The 26,618-nt window shown below is 45.2% G+C and overlaps 2 protein-coding genes, 1 long non-coding RNA gene and 1 other non-coding gene across 14 annotated transcripts in view; 2 read left to right on the plus strand and 2 right to left on the minus strand.

The window, feature by feature from the left end:
• Window positions 1–504: 504 nt before the first annotated feature.
• LOC146254201 (serotonin N-acetyltransferase-like) lies at window positions 505–3,897 on the minus strand. 2 transcript variants are annotated; one of them, XM_084676902.1, is made up of 4 exons: window positions 2,943–3,897; window positions 2,340–2,578; window positions 1,153–1,307; window positions 505–889 (listed from the first exon to the last, which is right to left on the minus strand). In XM_084676902.1, the coding sequence occupies exons 2-4, from the start codon at window positions 2,491–2,493 to the stop codon at window positions 521–523; spliced, it is 678 nt and encodes a 225-aa protein (XP_084533028.1). In that variant the 5' UTR covers window positions 2,494–2,578; window positions 2,943–3,897; the 3' UTR covers window positions 505–520. The 2 variants fall into 2 exon arrangements, with proteins under 2 accessions (XP_084533028.1, XP_084533027.1); XM_084676901.1 differs by having other exon boundaries at window positions 2,340–3,897.
• Window positions 3,898–4,066: 169 nt separating this feature from the next.
• On the plus strand, window positions 4,067–5,362 carry LOC146254202 (uncharacterized). 2 transcript variants are annotated; one of them, XR_014731681.1, is made up of 5 exons: window positions 4,067–4,203; window positions 4,453–4,572; window positions 4,805–4,853; window positions 5,027–5,061; window positions 5,224–5,362. It is a non-coding gene; the product is annotated as an uncharacterized LOC146254202 (long non-coding RNA). The 2 variants fall into 2 exon arrangements; XR_014731682.1 differs by lacking the exon at window positions 4,067–4,203 and adding an exon at window positions 4,214–4,363.
• LOC146254203 (small nucleolar RNA R38) lies at window positions 5,094–5,163 on the plus strand. The gene has a single exon (XR_014731962.1). It is a non-coding gene; the product is annotated as a small nucleolar RNA R38 (small nucleolar RNA).
• fbf1 (Fas binding factor 1) overlaps window positions 5,352–26,618 on the minus strand; it is a 31,107-nt gene continuing 9,840 nt past the window's right edge. For 6 of the 9 annotated variants that reach the window (XM_084676891.1, XM_084676897.1, XM_084676893.1 and 3 more), the window contains 14 exons: window positions 26,376–26,422; window positions 25,736–25,855; window positions 23,330–23,430; window positions 22,792–22,998; window positions 22,486–22,593; window positions 21,399–21,529; window positions 20,808–20,914; window positions 16,030–16,152; window positions 15,652–15,837; window positions 8,419–8,616; window positions 7,976–8,113; window positions 7,819–7,900; window positions 7,446–7,570; window positions 5,352–5,488 (listed from right to left, as the gene is read on the minus strand). In XM_084676891.1, the coding sequence (XP_084533017.1) occupies window positions 5,405–5,488; window positions 7,446–7,570; window positions 7,819–7,900; window positions 7,976–8,113; window positions 8,419–8,616; window positions 15,652–15,837; window positions 16,030–16,152; window positions 20,808–20,914; window positions 21,399–21,529; window positions 22,486–22,593; window positions 22,792–22,998; window positions 23,330–23,430; window positions 25,736–25,855; window positions 26,376–26,422 (1,757 nt within the window). In that variant the 3' untranslated portion in view covers window positions 5,352–5,404. The remainder of the gene's footprint in view (window positions 5,489–7,445; window positions 7,571–7,818; window positions 7,901–7,975; window positions 8,114–8,418; window positions 8,617–15,651; window positions 15,838–16,029; window positions 16,153–20,807; window positions 20,915–21,398; window positions 21,530–22,485; window positions 22,594–22,791; window positions 22,999–23,329; window positions 23,431–25,735; window positions 25,856–26,375; window positions 26,423–26,618) is intronic. The other 3 variants (XM_084676900.1, XM_084676894.1, XM_084676892.1) reach the window with 1 other exon arrangement.

Below are 26,618 nucleotides of genomic sequence, written 5' to 3' on the forward strand. Positions count from 1 at the left end.
GTAGCTATGTTGGGCTACTGTATTATGTCATACATCACTAAACACCTTGTTAGTGCATCGGTTGAGTTAGGGTTGCGGTTGTCATATGTAAGTTCCTTTCTGACAAAGTTTTTCACAAACGTAACGTGTTTTTTGTTTTTACCTACACTATTAAACCTAATAATACCAGATATTGTAATTAAATGATCATACTGTGTATACATATATTATGGATGTGATTACAGCTTAACGTACCCTCTTTACCCAAACCAGTTACAGCACACTCTCCTACTCACCCCTTCTCTCCTCTTCTCACCCCTCCTCACCCCTTCTCTCATCTCCTCACCCCTTTTTCCCCTCCTCACCCCTCCTAAACCCTCCTCACCTCTTCTCTCCCCTTCTCAACCCTCTCCTCCTCTCCTCTGCTCACACCTTCTCTCATCTCCTCTGCTCACCTCTTCTCTCATCTCCTCAGCCCCCCCCTCCTCACCCCTTCTCTCCCCTCCTCTCTCATCCAATCCCCTTCTCACCCCTCTTCTCCTCAGAAATCCACTGTCTCTGAGTTCTGTGGCCTGGCCAGCAGCAAAGGATTCTGAGAGAACCCGATGGCTTCGCTGTTGCGCCTCATGAAGGCGTGTCCGCTGATGCAATGCTGCATCTCTGTGAAGGTGAGGCTGGCCACACTGATGGCACAGCGCCCCCGGACCTTGAAACCAGACTTGCGGTAGAAGGGAACCAGGAAGTCCTCACACATGAGCGTGGCGCGTCGCACGGCGGGAAGGCAGCGCAGGTACTGCAGGTAGCGCCACAGCAGGATGGGGCCCTTGCCCTGCTGCCGGAACGTACGGTGCACCGCCAGCACATGGATGTGGACCGTGGTGCCCTGGGGACGGTGGAGGGTCAGGGCGTCCTGGGGTCAGAGGTCAGGGTTAGATAGGGTCAGAGATCAGGGCTTCCTGGGGTCAGATGTCAAGGTTAGATAGGGTCAGAGGTCAAGTTTAGATAGGATCAAAGGTCGGTCAGGGTTAGATAGGGTTTGTGAGTGTGTCAATGAATGAATGGGTGACTGGGTGAATGACTGAGTGAGAGAAAGAGTAAGAAAGTGAACGATAGAGAGAGTATATAAGTGAGAGAGTGAGTAAGAGAGAAAGAACGAGAGAATGAATGTCTTACAACAGTCAGCCTGTCCTGGTCCCACAGAGAGCCGATGATGAAAGCGACCAGTCGGCCCTCCTCAAACCAGCCCATGGACAGCTCTGGGCACAGAGTCAGGAAGTGACGCACCTCGTCCAGGTGCAGCGGACACTCCCCCGACACGGAGATGAAGGCTGGGGAGAGGGTCACGGGTCAGGTTTTTTCTTGACAGAGATGAAATATGTATGTGAACAGACTAATAAAGTTGATCTCCTGAGACCCAGCAACTCTTTTATCACTACAACAGTATAACAAATGAAAAAACAAAGTTGTAACATTTGATTTCCTTAAAACATGTCAAATTTCCCTGGAGGAAATACATGATGATCGGTCTAAGCGTGTTGGTTTTGGGGAATCTGATGGAGCCAGGAAAGAATAAACCCAAGATAGAATAAACCCAGGAAAGCATAAACCCAGGATAAAATAAACTCAGGTTGGAATTAGCCATCATGACTAACCCTAACCCTAACAGACTAACCCTAATAGACCCTAATAGCCTAAACTAAATGGTTGTCTACATCTTCAAGGAAAAAAATGAATTTCTGAGTCCAGGTTGTAAATCAAATTTGATTTCAGCTCTATACTGAATTGAACCTTAGAAAAGATCAACTTACCTTCTCTCTCGATCTCAAACCTCAACTCACCCTCTCTCTCTCGATCTCAAACATCAACTCACCTTCTCTCTCTCTCGATCTCTAACATCAACTCACCTTCTCTCTCAATCTCAAACATCAGGTCACCTTCTCTCTCAATCTCTAACATCAACTCACCCTCTCTCAATCTCAAACATCAACTCACCTTCTCTCTCAATCTCAAACATCAGGTCACCTACTTTCTCAATCTCAAACATCAACTCACCTTCTCTCTCAATCTCTAACGTCAACTCACCCTCTCGCTCTCAATCTCAAACATCAACTCACCTTCTCTCTCAATCTCAAACATAAACTCACCTTCTATCTCAATCTCAAACATCATTTCACCCTCTCTCTCTCAATCTCTAACATCAACTCACCTTCTCTCTCTCGATCTCTAACATCAACTCACCTTCTCTCTCAATCTCAAACATCAACTCACCCACTCTCTCTAGATCTCAAACATCAACTCACCTTCTCTCTCAATCTCAAACATCAACTCACCCTCTCTCTCGATCTCTAACATCAACTCACCTTCTCTCTCAATCTCAAACACGCTGATGGCGTCCTGTGTGTTGAGCGGGCGGAACTCGCTGGCGGGCAACGTGTGGCGTCGCTGCAGGCCGGGCGATGCCGGGGAAGAAGGGTGCATGGGCTTCAGGAATGGCTGGGCACCAACCACCGACATTCTGCTGCTGGGAGCTTGAAACCTTTTCTTCTCCCTTTCAACTCCTCAGCTTCTTTCTGCTCCTGTTCTCGCCTGGCTCCTCTGCCTGCCAGGGTTTAGCTGGGTATTTATAGTGATGCTGTGTGTTCATGTGATTCATAGTACATTTACATGTGAATGTGGGATGTCAGGGAATGAAATAATAATTGTTTGTGTGTGTAAGATTAAGTGGGGAACTATTAACCAAACCCCACAATTAAACACAGACGTAATGTGGCCAGTTTGTTTGTTGGTGGATGTGTTTTGATTGGGAGTTTACAACATCCTGGCCTTTTATTCATACACAGCCAGGGTGCGGGTGTGTGTCTGGAGTGTGTGTGAGTCTGTGGGCAGTTAAGCACCTAATTTTCACATACACTAACTACAGTAGGTAAAACACAATAAAACTCCTACGAATACCACGTACTCACCTGGTGACCTTGAAGGGCTTCTGTTCTCTCTCTACCTTTCACCCGTTCCCTCGCCTATCGCATTCCTTCTGTGGAGATGTTCTCTTCAGGGTGGGGTAGGTTATGAGGGTGTTATTCAAAACAGGGTGATTATAGATATGAGTCACATGATGGATTAGTCAAGTTGTTTCCACAACTCAGCGGCTATCATTCCGGTAGATGTACTGTGATGGAGGACACGGTGAAAGGGTGTGTGAGTTTGTGTAGAGTGAAACTGCATGTGATGTGTGTGTGAGTGAGTGTTTGTGTGGAGTCGGTGTGATGGGTCCAAAAAGGAGGACATAAACAATTAAGACAGTCAATGTCACAGTAGTTTGATGATTCAGTTTTTTTTTTTTTTTTTATGTAGATATATTTAAGAAAAAAAAAAAATGAAAAAAATACTTATATATATATATAAACATAAGGGCGTGTGACACAGCTCTGAGGAGGACAGGGGAGGAGGATGGTGGCTGTGCTTCTTCACACCTTGTCTGTTTGGAGACTGCATGGATTAACTGAATAATAAACTGGCCACGACAATATTACATTTACATTTATGCATTTAGCAGACGCTTTTATCCAAAGCGACTTCCAAAAGAGAGTTTTACAAAAGTGCATAGGTCACTGATCATAACAACGAGATATATTACAGCAAAAATATATTACACAGCAAGTACAGTAGTTTTAAGTCAGTTACAACTAACCAACAAGAGCAACAAGTCTCTCAATAAGAGTCAGCGTGATCCTGGAGGAAACATCAGGTCCAGCCAATCAATATATTCCTATAACTTTCCTGCATGACCAGTGGTAGGTACGATCCCCGACTCCTCCCAGGCCATGTCCCAAAGTATCCTCGAGCAAGATTTGAACGGGGTAGTAGAGGGTTGAGACAGTGATGGCACCCACTTGGCACCGGGTCTGACTCTTGTACAGTTGTAACGCTTACAATTGTAACTCTTACACCTGTTGTTAATGAAAGTATTAGAGTGAAAAATAGATTAATAACATAATTCCTCAATTTAAAAACGACCCTCTAGCGTCCAATTGACGGAATGAAAATGTCACGAGTCACGTGGGCATCGACGTGCTCCACGGTATAAAAACGCGTGCCTACCGCCACGCTGTCTCTGTCTCCGTGGAGTTTTTGCCGAGCGTGGAGAGCCTTTTTCTCTTCACAATGCAAAGACAAACCTGCATGTCGAGTTTAACTATAGACAAGCCGCCCTGAGCGGGATTTAATGTGAGTACGCCACACTCACTAGCAATAATTGCCAAAGAGAGTTGTTGGCCTCCCCTGTCTGTTACTGGATAGAACTTCTAGCCGGTAACAGACAGGGGAGGCCAACATGCTATCGGAAAGCATAGCAACAGCTAACAGGATAGCTAACTTGAAGAAATGGGTAAATAATAATGACCACGGAGTATTGGTGTTTATTAATTCATTAACTATCAAAATGCACGTTTAGATGCTTATTAAATATGTTCACAGGTACTACAGCTAACTTAAGTTGGCCTTTGCCCGGAGGCGCCTTTGGATATTTAACGCCGAACAACACGTGTATTCAAACGACATGCTGTCCGGTACTGTTGTGTCCCCGCGTACACCAAGGTAGGTTACCGATGTGGCAAGTGTAGCTAGGTTTTAACGCTAGGCATCTGGGATTTTTTTAAACTTAACTGCATGTCTTTTGTCTCAAAGACAAAGTGAATGATGAATTTGTTATCCCTGTCTGAACAACCTCTGTTGAAGTACATGGTAACCTGACTGCGTGCAGCAGTGAACTTGTAGTCATATGAACCATTACAGTTAGTTTCTCTAATGAAGTGTCCATGTTTTGTAGCGTGCGCTTCGGCCTCACCAGGATCATGTCGAAAGATGACTGCAGTCAGGTGAGCATGCCAAAGCCTAGCCTGTTAGCTCTAGCCTCTTCCAGCTAGCCTGTAGTCGCCCACCTGTAGCACTAGCATCCCTAACCTAGCCTGCAGCTTAGTGTCTTACTAACATCACGCTAGTAATGTTGGTGACGACCTACCAGTATTTTAATGGGTTTGCCTCTCCACAGGTATCCAACATTGACTTGGGGTCATGCAAGACCAGGTAACTACTGTTGGTTGAACTTTACAAGATTAACACGCCTGTGATGAAACAAGTTATCCCTGTCTGAACTTTCTTGTGGAGTAATGGTAACCTGAGGCTAGATGAAGCACTGCTAAGATGATGTTCCTCTGAGTGTGTCCTAACCAGGGTTCTGCTTGCCAGGTGGAGAGTATGACCACGGCTCTCCCTGGAAAGCTGTTCGCCACATTTGGTACCATGGAAAAAACGCCCACCACTGACCTGTTGATCTGAAATGCAACCTGTACTAGAGCTTTTCTAATAAAACACAATTTGAATCCCATTTGATGTTTATTGAGTCAGTTAATGGAATGTGACAGCTGGGTCAGTCTGTGTGGAAAGCAGAATTGTATGGGGTGCTCTTCAGTGTGTTCAGGAAGTACTGCTCGTCATGGAGGAAGTCACGGTCCTAGGACAGAAACTTGAATCATCATTGAGAGTTCCAATATGCATGAACTACTGGGGACAATGCATTGATAGGGGAAGGAGTGTTGGATTCATTACAGCTGCCTTCTGAGCCTGGTGCAGGCATGCAAACTCAGGGTGCTTTCACACCTGACATGTTTGGTCCATTTCTCTGAAAGTACGGTTTGTTTGGAGAGGTGAGAACACGCATTCGAACTCAATTGCGGATCAAACAACCAAACCATGGTCCCCCTAAAAAGATGGGACACGGTCCGGTTCCAAGTGAACCATGGTTCGGTTCGCTTTAGATCTGAACGTAATTGGACTTAATATTGACCTATTCCAGGAAGCAAACCATAATGTAGTGCATTGTGGGTTGAAAAAGGAATTTACACTTGGCGGAGACAGCCGTGCCACTCATTAGCAGCTAAATGAGTTGAGGGAAAACGTGGGGGAATGATGAAGTGAAGGAACGGCAAATATGGGCTGATTATATTGCAGAGATACTTGTGGAGACACAGAGTAGCAAGGTATTTAAATTATTTAGTGATATACTGAAATAAAGCGTCATTATTGCACAGTGGGCCAATGTTGGTTGAAAGTTAAAAAAGGTAGACAGTTAAAAGTGCGTGATGTTATATGGAAAAGTGGTAGCTCGTCAGACGAAAACATATAGTTGGTTTGGTAACCTGGATATAATCGGGATTAAAAGACCAACGAGCAACCCAAAAATCGTGGTGGTGCAACACCAAATCATAACAATTAAAGATAGTATTGCGATCGCAATACGCTGCTGTCCACTGTTATACGTGACAAGGAAGTGATTTTCCCCTCACACATTTTCTGTCCAATAGATTAACAACCTGTATGACCGTGTGTCATTGTTTTTTTAAAATGTCAGTTTTTTTTTTTTCTTCAAACGTTGGTTCGCTTAAAACGGGACTGTGTGAACACTAACCAGACCTAATGAAAAATGCAACAAAATAGCAACTCATCCACTGATTCGGACAAGCAAACGGACTAATAGGTGTGAAAGCACCCTTAACCTTAAGGTGAGGCTCAACTTTTTGAAACAAATTGGGGGGGGGGGCAACACAGCATTTTACCCGTGCTTTACAACTATGGAACCAATCGTCAATCTTAATGCCTAAACCTCACAGCAATCGGGCAGAAGTTTTCTATATTGATCTAGCCTCTTAATTTAGCTCTGAAAGTGCACTATATCAGTGGTTCAACCCTGTCCTCAGGGACCCCCTGTCCTGCATGTTTTAGATGTTTCCTTGCTCCAACACAAATGATTCAAATGCATGTTCGTTACCAGGCTTCTACAGAGCTAGATAATGACCCTTTTATTTGAATCAGGTGTGTTGGAGCAGGGAAACATCTAAAACAAGCAGGACAGGGGGTCCCTGAGGACAGGGTGTCCCTGAGGACCAGGGGGTCCCTGAGGACAGGAGGTCCCTGAAGACAGGGGGTCCCTGAGGACAGGGGGTCCCTGAGGACCAGGGGGTCCCTGAGGACAGGGTTGAGGACCACTGCCCCAGAGGATCGGGGGTTTGCCATATTGTTCTCACCTTTTATTTATTTTTTACTCCTGACCTGTTTGCATGCCTGGCCTGGTGTTGCCTAGCTACATTCTGAGCCAGGTGTTCACTAGCTACCTTCTGAGCGTGGTGTTGCTTAACTCAGTGGTTCTCAATCCTGGTCCTTGGGACCCCCTGCCCTGCATGTTTTAGGTATTTCCCTGCTCCAACACACCTGATTCAAATAAATGGGCCTGATAATGACGCTTTAATTTGAATCAGGTGTGTTTGAGGAGGGACACATCTCAAACGTGCAGGGCAGGGGGTCCCGAGGAACAGGATTGAGAACCACTGGCTTAACTAACTAGCTACCTTCTGATCATGGTGTTGCCTAGCTGACTAGCTACCTTCTGAACCTGATGTTAACTCGCTAATTACCTTCTGAGCTGTGTGTCTGAGCAGGACAAGCCTGGCCTGCAGCTCTGTGGACTCTGGGCTGGAGGGGAGGGCGGCAGGGTCCAGGTTGGAGGCGATCTGGGGAGCCAGCAACATGGGGCTGAAGTCTGGTGACGGGGGAAGACAAACAGACCCAGGGAAGACCGAGATGAACACCTAGCCACTAGGATGCTGTGGGGCGCCTCACCTGTAGTGATCATCTGAGATGAACACCTAGCCACTAGGATGCTGTGGGGAGCCTCACCTGTAGTGATCATCTGAGATGAACACCTAGCCACTAGGATGCTGTGGGGAGCCTCACCTGTAGTGATCTGAAATGAACACCTAGCCACTAGGATGCTGTGGGGAGCCTCACCTGTTGTGATCATCTGAGGTGGGCCGGGAAGGCCCTGTCTCATCTCCATCTCTCTGCGCTGATGAGTCATCCTCACCCTCTCCTGGGAGGGCGGAAAGCCAGTTCAAACTGGAGACTATATACACACATATGTACACATCCATACACATACACACACCTGGTGCAGGTGCTGCTCCTGCTGCCTGAGTGTGTCCAGATGGGCATGGATGGAGTGCAGCCTGGCCTGGTGCTCCTGCTCCACCCTTCTGGCTTCTTGCAGCGCCCTCTCCCCCTCCTCATGCCTCTCTGATGCCAACTGCAACACACAGCACAGTTACAGTCAATACAGCCTAGTTTAAACAGGAATCTAAACATCGGTATCTACACAGTAGTCTATACAGCCAGCAGGCTTCCTGCAGCATTGTATAGAGAACTCTTAAGTTGTTAAGGTTAGGCCAATATAGTCTATAGGCCATTCTATATAGCACAGTCTGTACAGTCTATAAGCCAGTCTAGATAGTATACAGCAGTCTATAAGGCAGTGTACAGTCTATAGAGCATTCTTTCTGCCAATCCACAGTCTATGGAGGCTGCTGTATAGGTCTTGGTGTCAGTACAGACCTTGCTGAAAGCCTCCACTTCCTGTGCGCGGGTCTTCAGAGTCAGAGCCAGGCCACTCAGTCGCTCCTTCTCCCTCTCTAACTCCGCCCTCTGCCTCTCTAGCTCCGCCCTTTCCCGCTCTAGCCCCTCCCTCTCCCGGGTCACAGACTCCTCCCTCTGCTTCAGCTCCCCAGCACGCAGCTTCAGCTCTGCCTGCTCCTGAAACACACACCAGCAAGGGCAGGGCCGGGGCTCAACATGAGGCAGAGGTGTTAACATCCTTTTTATTATTTTTATTATAACCTTTATTTAACCAGGAGAGACCCATTGAGATTAAGAATCTCTTTTTCAAGGGAGACCTGGCCAAGATAGCCAGCAGCATACATACAAATATAGTTACACAAATACAAAAGGAGACAAAATATAGGCGTTAGTGTCGTAGCCAGGTACATTAAAAACATTTACATTTTAAGAAATCTGTCTCTAGCTCTTTCATTTTTAATTTAAAAGCATTAAGCGAGATGAATTCCTTTAGTTTCAAGACATTTTGCAACATATTCTATGCTGAGGGTGCGGAGTACAGAAAAGCCCTTTTTCCAATTTCCGTACGGGCATAAGGTACAGATAGCATGACACAGTCCTGCGAACTCTTCTGCTTGATAAGGACATACAAATAGTATTGGAGCAGACCAAGAATGGCCTTACATATAAAGGCACACCAATGACAGAGCCTACGGGTGGTCAGAGCAGGCCATCCTACCCGAGAGTATAACTCACAGAGGTGAGTCAGAGCTTTGCAGTTTGTAATGAACCTCAAGGCAGTAATGTATGCTGTGTCAACCTTATGAAGACACTGAGCAGAGGAGTGCATATACAACAGATCTCCATAGTCCAGTACAGATAAAAACGTGGCGGCAACAAGTTGTATTATTCTGATATATACATAAATTGTGATAGTGTTCTCAATAATGTATTAAAATCTTGAGTACAGAAATATTTATTATGTCAAAGAATAGCCTGGCTGCCAGCCCAACTTAGCCCCGAACAGCTCCTGTCCAAACAGGAGCTGTTCGGACAAATGAAATTGTCAGGGAGGGCTTTATGCGACGATGGACAGATAATCAACAGTAATGTAATCAACCACGTCACCAAAGAGCGCTTGGGTTGAATTTGTTTTCAACAAACAACATATTACGTTGCTTTGATTGGTTGTAGGTCTATTCAATTGAGCGAAGACGCATTTGTTTTACGAGTTCGGTTTAAACACGCCCCATACTCACAGCCCAACGGAGAGTTATCAGACTCATATTCTGACTACAATTATGAGTATGACAGTCAGGCTAGTCAAAGAAACTAGTAACCTTCAATGTCTTTAAATCAGTGGGGCTGCTGGTCTTTCAAATGGGGGAAGCTAATTTTCGGCCAACATCATATACATTTTCCATTTATTTTGCTAGTTCACTGGCTAGTTCACCCCTTCGATACTAGCCTAGCTAGTCTACTGTATGAATAAGTGAAGGAACAATCTAACAAAATAATATTAAACTTGAAGGGAATGTGGCAATTCAAGTTTCAAGTCAAGTCTTTTATTTGTCAGGTACACAGAACAACACAAGGTTAGACTGGGCACTGATATTCTTAAGACAAGACAACGCAAGCACCTGGCATAACATAACATATAAGTACACAGAATATAATTTACATCTATGCTGATCTTAAATAAGTGAAACTTCCTAAATATACAGATAGCAATAAATACATAATCAACCCTAATACTAAAACTTAAAAAATTAAAGATAACAATAAATAGTACACTATACTAACCCTAAATGCACATAAAACCAGTTTCAACCCTATAACCTATTCTAACCTAAGTGGAGTACAGTACAATAGTGCAAATTTGCAGATCAGTGACTAAGTCATTGACCATACAGGAGCCTGGTGGTGAGGTACAGTAGTGCAATGTTACTGATAGTGCAACCAGTAGCTGAAAGTGACAGTGTATAAGTGACTTGTGTGCAGTAAATCAATGTCCATATCAGTGTCCATTCAGAAGCCTGATGGCCCTTGGGTAGAAACTGTTGTCCAGTCTGCGTGTGCGTGACCGGATGCTGCAGTACATCTGCCAGAAGGCAATGGGGTAAAGAGGCTGAAGGATGGGTGGGAACAGTCTCTTAGAATCCTGCCGGCTTTCCTTAGGCAACATGTGTGGTAGGTGTCCTGTAGGGCTGGGAGCTTCCTGCCGATGATGAACTCAGCAGAACGGACCACACTTCGTAGGGCCTTGCGGTCCCTGTCTGTGCAGCTCCCATACCACACTGTAATACAACCAGTCAGAATGCTCTCTATAGTGCATCTGTAAAAGTTAGAGAGGATGACTGAGTCCATACCAAACTTTTTCAGTCTCCTCAGGAAGAAGAGGCGCTTGCGGGCTGCTTTGACCACCTTGTCCGTGTGAACAGACCAGGTGAGGTCATTGCTGATGTTCACCCCGAGGAACTTGAAGCAGCTGACCTTCTCCACTTCCGATCCATTGATGTGTAGGGGTTCATGCTCCTCCTCCTGCCGGCTCCTATAGTCCACAATCATCTCCTTGGTCTTGCTGATATTAAGAGAGAGGTTATTGACCTGACACCATGATGTCAGGGTGTCAACCTCCTCTCTGTAGGCTGACTCGTCACTGTCAGAGATGAGGCCCACGATGGTTGTGTCGTCAGCAAACTTAACAAGGAGGTTGGAGCTGTGCGTTGCCACACATTCGTGAGTGAACAAGGAGAACAGGAGACGGCTGAGCACACAGCCTTGGGGGGTGCCTGTGTTGGTGATCAGTACGGATGAGGTGCGGTCACCGATTCTCACCACCTGTGGCCTCCCCATCAGGAAGTGGAAGATCCACTTGCAGAGGGAGGTGCTTAGTCCCAGGTCCACAAGCTTGGAGACCAGTCTGGAGGGGATGATGGTGTTGAATGCAGAGCTGTTGTCAATGAACGGCATCCTCACATATGTATTCCCCTTGTCCAGGTGGGAGAGAGCGGTGTGCATAGTCAGAGCGATGGCATCGTCTGTAGACCTGTTGGACCGGTATGCAAACTGCATAGGGTCCAGTGTGGGGGGCAGCGAGGAGCAGATGAATGATTTGACTAGCCGCTCGAAGCACTTCATGATGACAGAGGTCAGTGCTATCGGGCGATAGTCGTTCAGACATGTGACCTTGGTGTTCTTGGGCACAGGGATAATGGTGGTCCTCTTGAAGCAGGTGGGGAGTACAGACAGGTTAAGGGAGAGGTTGAAGATGTCACTGAAGACCCCTGCCAGCTGGTCAGCGCAGCCCCTGAGGGCCCTAACTGATATGCCGTCTGGGCCAAGTGCCTTACGAGGGTTGATCTTCTTAAAGCACAGCCTCACCTTGGCTACAGTTAGTGTTGGCACACCACTGGCTTGGCCTTCAGGTAGCTCCACTGCAGGGGGGTCACTGTCCCTCTCAAAGCGAGCGTAGAAGGAGTTCAGCTCGTCTGGCAGTAGGACAGAGGACTGGGTCTCATTGTAGCCTCTCCCTTTGTAGTCAGTAATGGCTTTAAGTCCACTCCACATGCGCCTGGGGTCAGAGCCATGGTAGCTGGACTCCACCGTGGTCCTGTAAGCCCTTTTCGCTGCTTTGATGGCCTTCAGAAGGTCGTATCTGGCCTTCCTGTACTCATCAGTGTCCCCAGAGTTAAAGGCGACAGTGCAGGCTCTCAGCTTGGCCCGGACCGCGGCATCAACCCAGGGCTTCTGATTTGGGAAAGACCGGACAACCTTCTTGGGGACAACGTCATCAATGCAGTGCTGGATGTAGCTGGAGACAGTGTCTGAGTATTCGTTAATGTCCCCATCTGCTGCCTCCTTGAACATCAGCCAGTCAGTGATGTCAAAGCAGTCCTGGAGGGTCGCCACACACTCGTCACTCCATAGGTGAACTGACCTCTCAACCGGTCTGACCTGTTTTAGCTTTTGTTCATATGCAGGGAGGAGAAGAATAGAGGTGTGATCAGCCTTCCCAAAAGCAGGATGGGGAGGGGTTTGTAACTGCCCTTGAATGCTGTATAACAATGGTCAAGGATCTGGTCTCCACGTGTGAAGAAGTCAATGTGCTTATAGTACTTGGGCAGGACTTTCTTCATGTTAGCTCTGTTGAAATCACCAACAACAAAGAAGGCTGCCTCTGGGTGCACATTTTCCAGTCCATTGATAATCCCATACAGTTCATCCAAAGCAGCGGCCTTGTCTACCTGGGGGGGGATGTAGACTGCACTCATGACGACCACAGTGAATTCCAGAGGTAGATAGAAGGGTCTGATTTTTACAGTTAGCAACTCAAGGACCGGAGAGCAGTGAGATGCTAGTAACGCTACATCCGTAGCCCAGAGAGAGTTAACCATAACACAGACCCCTCCGCCCCTGCACTTCCCTGAATCAGCTGTTCTGTCCTGGCGGTATATGGTGAATCCCAACGGTGTAACCGCTGTGTCGGAGATCTCCGGAGACGAACGCCAGTACACAGCAGTTCCTGATGTCCCATTGGAATTTGACACGAGCGTTAAGTTCATCCATTTTGTTGTCGATGGACTGAACGTTAGCTAGTAAGATGGTTGGAAAAGCAGGTTTGAAGCACCGTTTCTGAGTTCGAACAAGAACTCCAGCACGCCGGCCTCGTTTCTTCTTCCTCCGTCTCGCAGGTAAACAGAGTGGAGGAACAACAAAGGGCCAGCTGCAGTCCGAGCTCGCACTCTGAAAAGTGGAATTAAAGTTTGTAAAATACTCTTTGCCAAGTAACAACTTAATGTCCAGAAGTGTCTGCCGGTCGTACTGAATAAACGACAACATAACATTGACAAAACAAGTAACAAACACTAAAAGGACAAACAAAAAGCTAGGTTTTTGCAGAGCTCTCGTCGGCGCAGCCATCTCTAGGCGCACCGGATCAAATTAAAGGGGCGATTGATTGCAATCGATTTTACCTTGTCATAGTTGAATAACGACAGTTTGGTGGGTAAAATGAACATACAGTGAGGGTCCGTCTTCTGCTAGATAGTCTTAATGTCTTTGTGTTTTCCTATTCGCCGTTGCGTTTTACTATTTGCCGTTGTGTTTTGCTATTTGCCGTTGTGTTTTGCTCTTCAGGGCCACCGTATTTTTCCTATGCAAATCTCGAAACGAAAAAATTTGGCTGTAAAACGCTAGCTTTCAACAAAGCCACACGTTAGTGTACAAGTCAGTGGTCCCAGTGATGCCTGGTGTGGTGCAGCTGTCTGTCTGTGTTCCAGACCTGCGTGGTTCAGCGCAGGAGCCGTCTGTCTGTGTTCCAGACCTGCGTGGTTCAGCGCAGGAGCCGTCTGTCTGTGTTCCAGACCTGCGTGGTTCAGCGCAGGAGCCGTCTGTCTGTGTTCCAGACCTGCGTGGTTCAGCGCAGGAGCCGTCTGTCTGTGTTCCAGACCTGCGTGGTTCAGCGCAGGAGCCGTCTGTCCGTGTTCCAGACCTGGCAACTTACTGATGTCAGCCCAGGGACCGCTTTTTTTGGCTTTGGTCTGTATCTTTGTCACGCCCCAAAATGTACATCCAGACCACCCCACTCACTGGTGTTCTTGCCCAGTCCGAGGTAGAGTAGGGCTGAATCCCAATACTCCCCCTTACCCTTACCCTTAGTTTTGCGCGTTCCTGTGAGAGCTAGTGGTGTCCCAATACTCTTTTTGAGCTAGGGGTAGGGCTAAGACTAACACTACACTACATAACACTACATAACACTACTTGCTTTGGAGATATCGATACGTGCTAGATGACGTACCTGTAACCAAGTGGTGTCCCATTTCTTAGGGACATGTAGCCCTTACCCCTCAGTTTCGAGGGCCAAGGGCTAGGGGTAAACTAAGGGCTAGGAGGAAGGGGTAAGGGGGAGTATTGGGATTCGGATAGTTTGGTCGCCAAGCTGTAATGTTCTACCCACCTAGTCAATCCAGTTTGCTTCACCAACAGAAGTAGAAACAACTAACATTATCATTTCAAATGATCTAGTCAATCTGTTGAAAACAGTGTTGTGTAGACACAATAGATTTATTTGCGAGTTTTTATTTCAAGTCTCCACTTTCGGTTTTTCAGTGAGTGCTGTTGGCCGTGTTGCGTACCAATCAGCGTGCAGCTCAATATTAATGAGCATACCATAAACGAGAAAAGCTAGTGTTTCAGAGGATCTATCAGGGGGCATAGAATAGCACTCGGGCCATTTTCAACCCAACCAATGTTACATACCCTATTCGGAAACCTTAAGGAACAGTGTGAAATAGCACAAAAAAACTGTCAATCACCCCTTTAAGTTAAACTGAAACAACTAGGCCTAATGTGGTGTATAATTGCATGAAATGCATAATAAAAATTGGCTAGCAATTTCGCCAAGCAAATACAAAGAAATAGGTGGTCGCAGTTTGTCTTTCAACGAGTTGCAAAATCCGCGATGGGACTGAGCTTGGCTAGCTTCGGTGAGTTTTTATAGTAAAAAATCACTGCCAATCAAAAAGAGATGCAGTCTTTCGACAGACAAATAAAAAAACAGTCAGTATGATGACTGGAGCGAATATCATTCATGTCTTACTAAAACAGCGGCCACGCGAAAGGGAATGAGGAAACTGTTTCCTCTACTAAAAAATACAATGGGGGTCACGTAAAAAAAAAGATCCTAAGAAAGACCGAGTCGGGAAATGAAGCTACCAGTACAGAGCCTATGCAGGTCACGTGAAAAATGTTCCAACGACTCGTAGAAAGACCGAGTCAGGAAATGAACATGTTATGCCACTAGCATGCTAACATTGCTAAACAAAGCAAAGCTGAAAATATTACACTGATGGGATGTTAATTTAGGAAAACTTTTTTATGAAATTTGACATTCTTTGATGCAAAATAACTTGTATGAACAACCAGGAAATCCTCTGGCAGTGCTTTTCCCAGTGCGGTGTGCTAATTACAATACAGTGCTACCACATCAGCGTAGTGGCGCAATTGCGGTAATAAATGACCGAAATCCACCAATAGCAACGCTTGTTAGAAAATGTGTTATCCATGAAGACAGCCGTCAGAGTTTTGTTGAGAGCTGGAGGCTGCATGGACTTTGACGTATTCAGCCACCTCTTAATACTCTATGCAGGAAATACCCTGCAGACACAAACACACCACATACATCCACACACACCACCTACATACCTCCCCCCCCCTCCCCAGTGGTGGTACCTGTGCCATGCTGATAATGGCTGCCTCCCTGTTTGCTTCCCTCTCCAGGGCGTGGCTGGCCTGCCTCTCTGCCCTGGTCTGCTGCTCTCTCTCCTGGCTGTGGAAGCGGCTCCACTCAGCCGCCAGCCTCCGCCTCTCCTCCGCACACTGCACCATCACCCCCTGCTGCTGCTCCAGCAGGGTCGTCTGGGGGGAAGGGGGGGAGAGATAGAGAGAGATGAAATGAAGAGAAGGGAGATGGAGAGAAAGGTAGAGAAAATGGAAAGAGCGTGTGAGAGATAAAGGATGAAGAGGGTCAGGGGATCAGGGGTCAGGGACAGAGGGGATATGGGGTCAAGGGATCAGGGGTCAGGGAAAGCTCATGGGGTCAGGGTTTACCTTGGCCCTCTCCAGTTCCTCTCTCTCCATGGCGACATGCTGGGTTAGGCTCCGCCTCTCCTCTTCCAGGCCACGCTGAGCAGCCTCTGCCTTTGCCTGCTCAGCAGTCACCCTCCACCTCTCCTACACACACACACATGTTGATATAATATCCCTTGTTAAGGATATATTCGGAAGACACTGTGTACTTGGATTGTCAGGATTGCCAGATAAATACAAATTATTTATTCAATATAAAAGTACAAGACAGAGTACTCTGTGACCAATCTACCAGAGGACACGGGGCGCCAATGTCGTTCAGCAGATCGATAAGGATCCTAACACTTTGACATTAGATTTACATTTAGTCATTTAGCAGACGCTCTTATCCAGAGCTCTTATCCCCTCAACACATATCTTATATACACTCACAAGATCTGGTCATTCTAAACATCAGTTAATCAATATACACATTGAACACATTCTTCTATACATTCAGATTCATGTCTGAAACCAGACATGTATCTGTTTTCAGTGTCTTCCTATCATTAGCCTGACGTGGAAATGACATCACACTGTTGAAATTATGAAGATGGGTTATGATTATGGGTTCATCCGAAACCATATGAAAAGCTGTTGACTGATTGTTATTACCACTAAACGATAGATAAGTGAGCTTAAGGGAGCGTAAGTGAGAGATCTGGGCGTCAAGAGCTGAGGATTGTGAGAGAAGACTAGTCGTAGATATGAATTATATGCAGATATGCATTTTCCTTCGCAGGCAGAGAAGCCCCTTAGCTATATATCAAGAGATACGTTGAAGGCCCGACACCACAATCTAAATTGGAGCTGCCAGTGTATGGTCAGTACTAGCCCTGAGTAGAGGAGCTGCCAGTCTATGGTCGGTACTAGCCCTGAGTAGAGGAGCTGCCAGTCTATGGTCAGTACTAGCCCTGAGTAGAGGAGCTGCCAGTCTATGGTCAGTACTAGCCCTGAGTAGAGAGCAGCTGCCAGTCTATGGTCAGTACTAGCCCTGAGTAGAGGAGCTGCCAGTCTATGGTCAGTACTAGCCCTGAGTAGAGAGGAGCTGCCAGTCTATGGTCAGTACTAGCCCTGAGTAGAGAGCAGCTGCCAGTCTATGGTCAGTACTAGCCCTGAGTAGAGGAGCTGCCAGTCTATGGTCAGTACTAGCCCTGAGTAGAGAGGAGCTGCCAGTCTATGGTCAGTACTAGCCCTGAGTAGAGAGGAGCTGCCAGTCTATGGTCAGTACTAGCCCTGAGTAGAGAGCAGCTGCCAGTCTATGGTCAGTACTAGCCCTGAGTAGAGAGCAGCTGCCAGTCTATGGTCAGTACTAGCCCTGAGTAGAGGAGCTGCCAGTCTATGGTCAGTACTAGCCCTGAGTAGAGGAGCTGCCAGTCTATGGTCAGTACTAGCCCTGAGTAGAGAGGAGCTGCCAGTCTATGGTCAGTACTAGCCCTGAGTAGAGAGCAGCTGCCAGTCTATGGTCAGTACTAGCCCCGAGTAGAGAGGAGCTGCCAGTGTATGGTCAGTATTAGCCCTGAGTAGAGTGACCACCCTCGTCTTAATTAAGACTACAGACATTCTACACGGCTAACTCTGTCCAAATGTACGTAAGGTCAAAGGTGCCAACGCATTATAGCATTTGTAATCAGAAACCCCCAGAACAAGGGACCAATTGGGTGAGGATGCATAATGTACAGATGTGTTCAAAATAAAAGGAGTGTTTTTTTAGTAGAGCTCAAAATCCTTCTGTACAATTATTATTATTTTTTTTCCATTTGTTGGGACCACTGCACATTACATTTTACTTCGAAACATGACAAAAAAATTTATCAATATTTAATTATGTTACAGAAAATATATTGGGATGTTCAAAAAAATAGCAGTATCTGCATTATTCATTACAAACTTACAAAAAGTAAAGATTTAGCATTTCTGTGAATCAATAAACTAATATTTAGTTGTATAACCACGGATTTTGAGAACTGCTTCAAATCTGTGCTGCATGGAGTTGACCAACTTCTGGCACCTGTAAACAGGTATTCCAGCCCAGGATGATTTGACAACCTTCCACAGTTCCTCTGCATTTCTTGGTTTTGCCTCAGAAACAGCATGTTTGATATCACCCCACAAGTTTTCTATTGGATTAAGGTCCAGGGATTGGGCTTGCCACTCCATAACATTTATTTTGTTAGTCCATATATATTATGGTCAACATAATTGGGGTGTGCTTGCCTTCGGCGAGCACAAAGCATTGTTATCTCACATATATATTTATTTTTTTATTTTTTGGCCCCCCTAAGGCTCAGTCAATATTTGGACTACACTGACAACGGCTGTATCAAAATGTTTGTCTTGGTCTTGATTGCGTTGCCTGTATTGGGATTTACGTTCCGTTGCACAGTTTAGGAGGTTACAACGTTTTTGTGGCGTCAAAGTGCCTTTTGTCGACAAAGGGTAATCTGTGCTAGCTACGTCACCACACGTTAGCAACGACGCATGGATACAACATGATAGACTTTCTAGCTCGCAAATTGGAGCTTGGATTATGAGTGAAAAATACCACCCCAAAAAAATCACAACCATTTGGCTTTGTAGAGAAAGTGATTTTGAGTGGAACTGCAATCTCGGATTTTTGATTTAGGTCGTGAAAGTCTTTGAGCGAGTGCGGGTCGTCCGTGAGACCGCCTAGTCTTTTAGGCGGCAGCCATGCTAGAAAGCGTCATAGTAGTATTTTTGTATCCAATTTTATAGTTACATTTTACACGAAAAAACAGAAAGAGGGAAATGTTATGACGATATGATTATTGTGAAAACAACCAGGTGGTGAGATTTTAATGAAGGTTGCTGTAAAAACTTTTACTTGTTTGCTACGTGAGAGCCCCGTCAGCCTCCATTGACAATTGCGGCAGCAACAATACTGTTGTCAACGAGTGTTGACACTCGTCGACAAGTTTTGTCGATCTGCGTCTGGTGATTATTTTCTTAATTTCGTACCAGGGTCAATTCTACATCCAAATGGACAGACGTGTTTTAAAGATATGGCGATTGCGAAGACAGCCAGCGGGTCAGCATGTTTTTGTTATTTATGTAAAACTTGGAATTTTAGGCTAAACTTTCTGTTCGTAATGCTGTAGAATGCTCCATTCACTTGAATGGGGCTTCCCAACGTTCTGAGGTGAACAATTTTCTCATATTTGACCGTTGCTATGCATATTTGACCGCTGTCAAGGGAAGTGGCCTTTTTGCCTCGGATTCACGTCTTTCGTAGCACTCCGCAAGTAGTCCGGTAACTTTTCAACCCAAGCGTACTCAGTTGCTTAGCGACGTCAGCGGATTTGAAGCCTAAATCATGTTCAAAGTCTATGAAGTTCAACGTCTTTGGCGAACTATTTCTCTGCTGATCAACAATACGAATGGTAACAAATACATTGTAAAAAGACACACTGTGTAAAGTTATTTTTGTTGGCCAGTAGCCGTGTATTAAGCGGAATAATGTATAGAACGCCGGTCATTATCAGGAAAATAAGCCCCTTCAGGGCGCGTCGGGGTGCTGTTTGCCCTGTCGGGTCTACTATACATTATACCTTACAAAACAAACGTTCTAATTTCCTGTGCTTTCAAACAATCAGTGGAGTGTGGATAGCCACGGCAGCTAGCTTGCCTCTAGCAAACTGCTTTTGAATTAGCCATGTCACCCTAAACTAATATTGAACTTATTTACGTTTGAAGGGCTTATTTTCAGTTAGCAGACGGTACTATTTGAATCGCAATTCCATCTGAAATACTGCCAGTGACAACGTTGTTACAGTAGCTTGTTTCAAAGGGGGTTCCTTGTTTCAAAGGGTGTTCTTAATGAATCATGCAATATGAGTAGGCTAAATGCTTGAAAATATCACTAGAAGGGAAAACGGACCCACAACTGCAACTGAAGCAAGCAAGCACACCCTACAATTTCCCCAGAAATTTTACTCTCTCTCGTTAAATATTGATACATTTTTTGTCATGTTTTAATGTAAAATATAATGTGCAGTGTTCCCAATGAATGGAAATAAAAACATAGATTTTGTACACAAGGATTTTGAGCTTTACTCACATTTTTAAAAACACTCCTATTATTTTGAACGCAACTGTATCCGTGACCATCAGAAAGTGCCAATACCAAAATAAGTTAAAAGGGAGACAATATATAGTCACCTTGAGGACCAATAAACACTAACTAAACTCTGCTGAGTTCCAGTGCCCTTTTTGGACTTTGACACTACTAGACTTAGAAAATGTTACACTACAAGCCCACTCCTAAGACAATATAATCATAGTTGGAACAACACAGCATCAGAACTTAATGTCCCACAGCTCCTCTCCCCAGGTGATAAGAACTCTTAAGCTGCATTTCTCTCTAAGTCAGGACGTCATAAAACTCCAAAAGTTGACCATCCAAAATGGTCAACTGATCTTTGTGGGGTCATCACCCTCATCACCATGCTAATACAGATAGCCATCTAGCCATCTGCCCTGTCATAAAAATCCCCCAACAGTTCCTAAGCTTTACAACCTCTCAACTTTCTGCAAACTCATGTTGATGTTGCAGCATGTTTTTGTTTTTTTATCAATGAACCACATTTAAAACACATTAATTATACATACATCCTAAAATTCTATTACATGCTGCTCTGCAGTCTCCCTCCACCTCTCCTTCACACACAAACGTTAATACACTAACCCTACTCTGTCATGTGTGTGTGTGTGTGTGTGTGTGTGTGTGTGTGTGTGTGCACCTTCTCCAGTTGTCTGTGCTGCTCAGCTAGCTGAGTGTCCATCTTTGAGACGAGCTGCTGCAGACGAACCCTTTCCTCCTCCACAGTTAGGGTTAGGCCCTGCAGCACTGAACACACACACACACAGTTACCCTCTCCTCCTCCACGGCCCTCTGCTGCCCCTGCAGCACTGAACACACACACACACACACAGTTACCCTCTCCTCCTCCACGGCCCTCTGCTGCCCCTGCAGCACTGAACACACACACACACAGTTACCCTCTCCTCCTCCACGGCCCTCTGCTGCCCCTGCAGCACTGAACACACACACACACACAGTTACCCTCTCCTCCTCCACGGCCCTCTGCTGCCCCTGCAGCACTGAACACACACACACACAGTTACCCTCTCCTCCTCCACGGCCCTCTGCTGCCCCTGCAGCACTGAACACACACACACACAGTTACACACAAACTTTTCCACACCATACAAACACACAGTTACACATACACAGATGCGCACACACACACACGTAATAAGAATAATAATTGTGTATGGTGTGTGTGTGCGCATGTGTATGTGTGCATCTGTTTATATGTGTGTGTGCGTACTGTGTAGCTGTTCATCCCTGTGTTGCGCCCCCTGCTGGAGACCCTGGGCCGTGCTTTCCTTGCTGTTCTCCACCAGCTCCCCTAGGCGGCAGGAGAACTGCTCCATCTGCTCCATCACCTTAGCAAGGGACCTGCACACGCACACACACATGCTCCAACACCTTAGCAAGGGACCTGCACACACACACACACCTGCTCCATCACCCCAGCAATGGACACACACAGACACATACCGTATTTTCCGGACTATAAGTCACACGTTTTTTCATTGTTTGACTGGTCATGCGCGTTATACATTTACATGTATTCATTTGACAGACGCTTTTATCCAAAGCGACTTCCAAGAGAGAGCTTTACAAAAGTGCATTGGTCACTGATCATAACAACGAGATAGGCCCAAACAAGCCAAAACATGAAGCATACATTGTGAACAACCAAATAAGTGCCAAAGGCCAGAACCACAAGAGCATGTAAAGTTACAATTAAACAACATGAACCTCAAAAGTGCAACTGTACCTGTAGAAAAAAAAGCAAGCAACTATAATATATTTCAAAGCAAGTTCAATAATTTTAAATCAGTTACAACTAACCAACATGAGTCTCTCAATAATAGTCATTTGTGATCCTGGAGAAAACATCAGGTCCAGCAAATCATTCCTAAGTACCGTTGTACTCCCGGAACAAGTGCACTGACTTATAGTCAGGTGCGACTTATATATCAAAATATATGCTTCATATTCCTCCGGAGTTGCCAGAGTTGTTCAGAAGCGACACAGAGGATGAAAAATTCAATGGATTTAGTGATGTGGAATGAGATCGGGAGCTTAGTGAACAAGCTTACCGGTGACTTGATTGTTGGACTCGCTGGCTTCTTAGGGTTAGGGTTAGGGCTAACCCTAACTCTTGCCTATTCAGCCACCTTTCCATATTAAATGTCTGGTCTTGGATTTTGTGAAATACATTTCGAAATAAAAGCAATTTATAGTCCAGTGCGATTTATAATCCGGAAAATATGGTACTGTATATCCATACACAAACATATCTGACAGAAAAGTATCCCCGTCAGTGTGTAGCGTAGGTGGGTGACCTGGTCTGGGAGGTGGCGCTAGTCACAGCGTCGATCTCCTCGTCCTTCAGCCTCTTCAACGTCTGGACCTGCTCCTCATGATCCTTCTTCATCTCCAGAATAGACGTCCTGCACACCAGGATTATCAATACCATCAACCCTAACCCTAAACACACCACGAACATCACACACACAACCATCTGTACCCTAAGTCTCCCTCCCTCCCCCCCTCCCCCCCCCTCCCTCCCTCCCCCCCCCCTCCCCCCCCCCCCCCCCCTCCCTCCCTCCCTCCCTCCCCCCCCCCTCCCTCCCTCCCTCCCTACCTACCTCTGCAGGTCTCGTAGTCTCTCCACCTCCCTGTCTCGGTCCAGCTGTGCATGGGCCAGGCGGTGCTGCAGCTGCTCCTGCAGCTGGTTCCTCTCCAGCTGGGCCAGCTGGGTCAGGTCGGACAGACGTTCCTGCATGTTCGCAGCCTCCTGCCGCGCCTGTGCTTCCTGCTGTCCCGCAGACTCCTCCAGCAGCTTCACCCTGGCCCTGCACATACACACACACACACACACAAAGGTTACAAACAGCCATGAGAACACATTTTGAGCAAAAATAATGTATTTTTAAATTTTTTATGAACACTTCAAATTTACCGTAAATTAATATATATTGTTTAAATTGGTGGATTTAAATCATTCAAGCACTTTTCAAGTACCTCGTCATTAATATGACTGTTTTCAAGGGTTTTCCAGAACCTACATTTCAAAAAGTTAAATTAAAGTACTTCAAGCACTTTAAGCACCTTGTACGAACCCTGATACATACACATACACCTACACAGTTACACAGCCATGAGAACACACATGAACACACACACCTGTGTGCTTTCTCCATCAACTCAGTGTCTTGAATGTGTCTCTGCTGGACGCTCTCCAGCTGCATCTGAGTCTGGTCCCTCTCCAGCTGCAGGGCTCTCACCTGCAACACACACACACACACACCACACACACACACACCATACAAACATGTACACACACAGATGCCATACATTTACATTACATTTAGTCATTTAGCAGACGCTCATATCCAGAGCGACTTACAGTAAGTACAGGGACATTTCCCACAAAGCAAGTAGGGTGAAGTGCCTTGCCCAAGGACACAACGTCATTTGACACCGGGAATCAAACCAGCAATCTACTGATTAAAAGCCTGATTCCCTAACCGCTCAACCATCTGATCATCCATGGACTTCAATGGGGCTGCTTTGAACAGTTTTTTCAGTGGTTCGAAACTACACGGTCATTGGATAAACGCTGCGATTATGTCCCGCCCTGGACGCTCAGCGTCTCTAGGGGTGGATGGAGGAGTGGACTGGGCTGGACGCTGGGCTTCCGCGTGATGATTGGATGGTCTGTCGAAAAACTGCATCTCCTTTTGATTGACTGCTTTTGTACTATAACAAGTCGCTGAAGCTATTCGAGCTCAGTCCCATCACAGATTTTGCAAGTGTAGTCGAAAGACAAACTGCTGCAACCTATTTCTTGGTATTTGCTTGGCAAAATAGGTAGCCAATTTTCATCATACATTTCATACAATTATACACCACATTTCTTGTTTCAGTTTAACCTAATTCCCACATTTCTTTCTTCAAGTTGAATATCATTTTCTTAGATCGTTCGTTCATTCATACAGTAGGCTACCCTTACAAAAAATAAGTATATTAAAGTATACTATAAGTAGACTAAAATATGTATAGTACACTTTTAGTTCAATTTTGATATACTTTTAAGAAGTATGCTTATGCGTAAAACAGTGAAAATAATTTTAAAGTACATTACAGGTTAAATTTTTTAGATCCATCTCATTCTAATTATTCATGTCTATGAAAATCTATTATGCATTGCACATTGAATCTTTTTTTGTTACTGAAGCTGAAACCTTAATTACTGCCAAAACATTCTGAAGCCCTATACTCTTATACTAATAATGGAAGTATTAGTATAATTGGAGTATTAATGGAAAAAAACGAAAAAGCTACTTGAGAATTTGAAGGTTATACTGTCAAACTGACTGAAGAACGAAATAACGACATGAAATAATAAAGATAGTGTGGCTCATTGGCTAGTCAATTCCCATGATGCAAGGCGGTAAATACTGTTAAAATTTGCTGATAAGTTTGCCGTTAGATCGAAATACAAATGTAACTTCATGAATTTCGTTTTTTAAATGTGTCTGCTTAGAATGTAGTGTTTTGTTGCGTGGTAATTGTCATTGTTGTGCTGGTTTACCATTGTAACCATGAGTTGAATGACTGTTACGTTTCATGAGAAGAGCTGGATTCGTTAACCCTTGTGCTGCCTTCGGGTCACATGACCAAAAGGTTCATAACGAACCATCGTTGTGTTTACCCAATTTTACACAATACAAAAGCAAATCAAAATAATTTTCTTTTCACCTTCGCAATGTGGGGGGTCTGAGACAGCCCAACGGTTAAAAGAAAATGCTTCACTTTGTTTTTGTATGCGGTAAAGTTGTCGCAAACAAAGGTGGGTCACAATGACCCGAGGAGAACACAAGGGTTAAACCTTTAAGTAGCTTCTTTCAGAATCTGCAGTGTAACTTTGTGAGGGCCCCCGTTCTCGCCATATGACGCAAGATCCATGGCGTTTGAGGGGCCCCTAAACATTTTAATTTATTAGTAAGTCATAGTAAAATTACAGTTATTAAGTTTACTTCTTGAGGTACTTACATGAATTGAAAGTGCACTTGAAAGTATTGCAAAGTATACTTTGATGCTCTTTAGGGAGTATACTTCATAAACTGAAAGTGCACTATACAGGTTACTTTAGAGTATTCCAAAGTATACTTTGAAGTACTTTAGGAAGTATACTTGATGAACTGAAAGTGCACTACACAGTCTACTTTACATTATTCAAAAGTAAACCTTGAAATACACTATAAGTGTACTTTAAAGTTTACTAAATGACCTAAAAAGTGGGCCAATTCAGTTTACTTAGTACAAAAATAGTATATAAATAAGTACACTACTAGTATACTTTAAGTAATATGATAATAGTATACTAAGTATACTTACAAAATACATTTGAAGTATACTTCTTTTTTGTAAGGGAAGGCTAGGTGTTGTAGGGGTGAACTAGCCAGTGAACTAGCCAAATTAATGTACAACTTTTAGGATGTAGGCCGAAAATGAGCTTCCCCTCTTAGAAAGACCAGCAGCCGCCACTGCAACCCAGCTACTTGTCTCACATCCCAACCCAGCTACCTGTCCCTCCAGCTGGATGATGCGAGCCCACAGTTCCTGCTCTTCCTCCTTCTTCTTGGCTTTCTGCTGCAGCCCTGACACATCCACAGCGCCCCCTAGCCCCAGCAACTGGAACTGCTGCTAAAGGAAACAGAGCAAGTTATGTCTCTTCGGGATCATCTAAGTACCTACCTAACTCTAACGGTGCGTTCAGACTGCAGCGGGGCGGGCAGAGCGGGGAGTCAGCTTCCAATTCATTTTCAATGAAACCAGGCGTTGACGTTCGCGTAGAGCATTGTGGGAAGGCGAGTGGAGCGTAGAAAGTTGATTTTCTCAACTTTATGTAAATGAGGAGCTAGCGTTGGCCAATCGGGTTGGTTTCCTAACCCTAACCATAACCACTACACATGTTACTTTAGAGTATTCAAAAGTAAACCTCAAATACACTATAAGTGTACTTTAAAGTGTACTAAATGACCTTAAAAGGTGGGCCAATTCAGTACAAAAATAGTATATAAATAAGTACACGGCTAGCATATTTTAAGTGTCTTGATAATGGTATACTTTTTATACTGTGCTACCGTAGCTAGCTCTACCATGCTACCGTAGCTAGCTCTACTGTGCTACCGTAGCTAGCTCTACTGTGCCACAGCCTGCGTACCTGGGTTAGGGCTGCAGGTGCACGCTGGTCTTGGCTGTGCAGAGGAACTGAGGAGCAAAACACAAACTGGACAATCAGCATCATGACAACATATAATAAAAATGAGAGGTGATTTGATGAGAAGTGAGTTATGATAGAGGTGATGATGGAGGGGAGTTATGATAGAGGTGATGATGGAAGAGATGATGGAGGGGAGTTATGATAGAGGTGATGATGGAAGGGCATTATGATAGATGTGATGAT

This window comes from Hypomesus nipponensis, chromosome 17 (genome assembly GCF_054491055.1).
Source record: "Hypomesus nipponensis isolate SF chromosome 17, ASM5449105v1, whole genome shotgun sequence".
Classification (NCBI taxonomy): Eukaryota; Metazoa; Chordata; class Actinopteri; order Osmeriformes; family Osmeridae; genus Hypomesus; species Hypomesus nipponensis.

Excerpts from the sequence above, each read along its gene's own strand:
- LOC146254201 (XM_084676902.1), bottom strand. The coding sequence starts at position 2,493 with ATGTCGGTGGTTGGTGCCCAGCCATTCCTGAAGCCCATGCACCCTTCT. Across the intron at positions 1,308-2,339 it reads GTTTGAGATTGAGAGAGAAG|CCTTCATCTCCGTGTCGGGG; the intron begins GTGAGTTGATGT and ends CCCTCTCCCCAG. Across the intron at positions 890-1,152 it reads ACCAGGACAGGCTGACTGTT|GACGCCCTGACCCTCCACCG; the intron begins GTAAGACATTCA and ends CTCTGACCCCAG.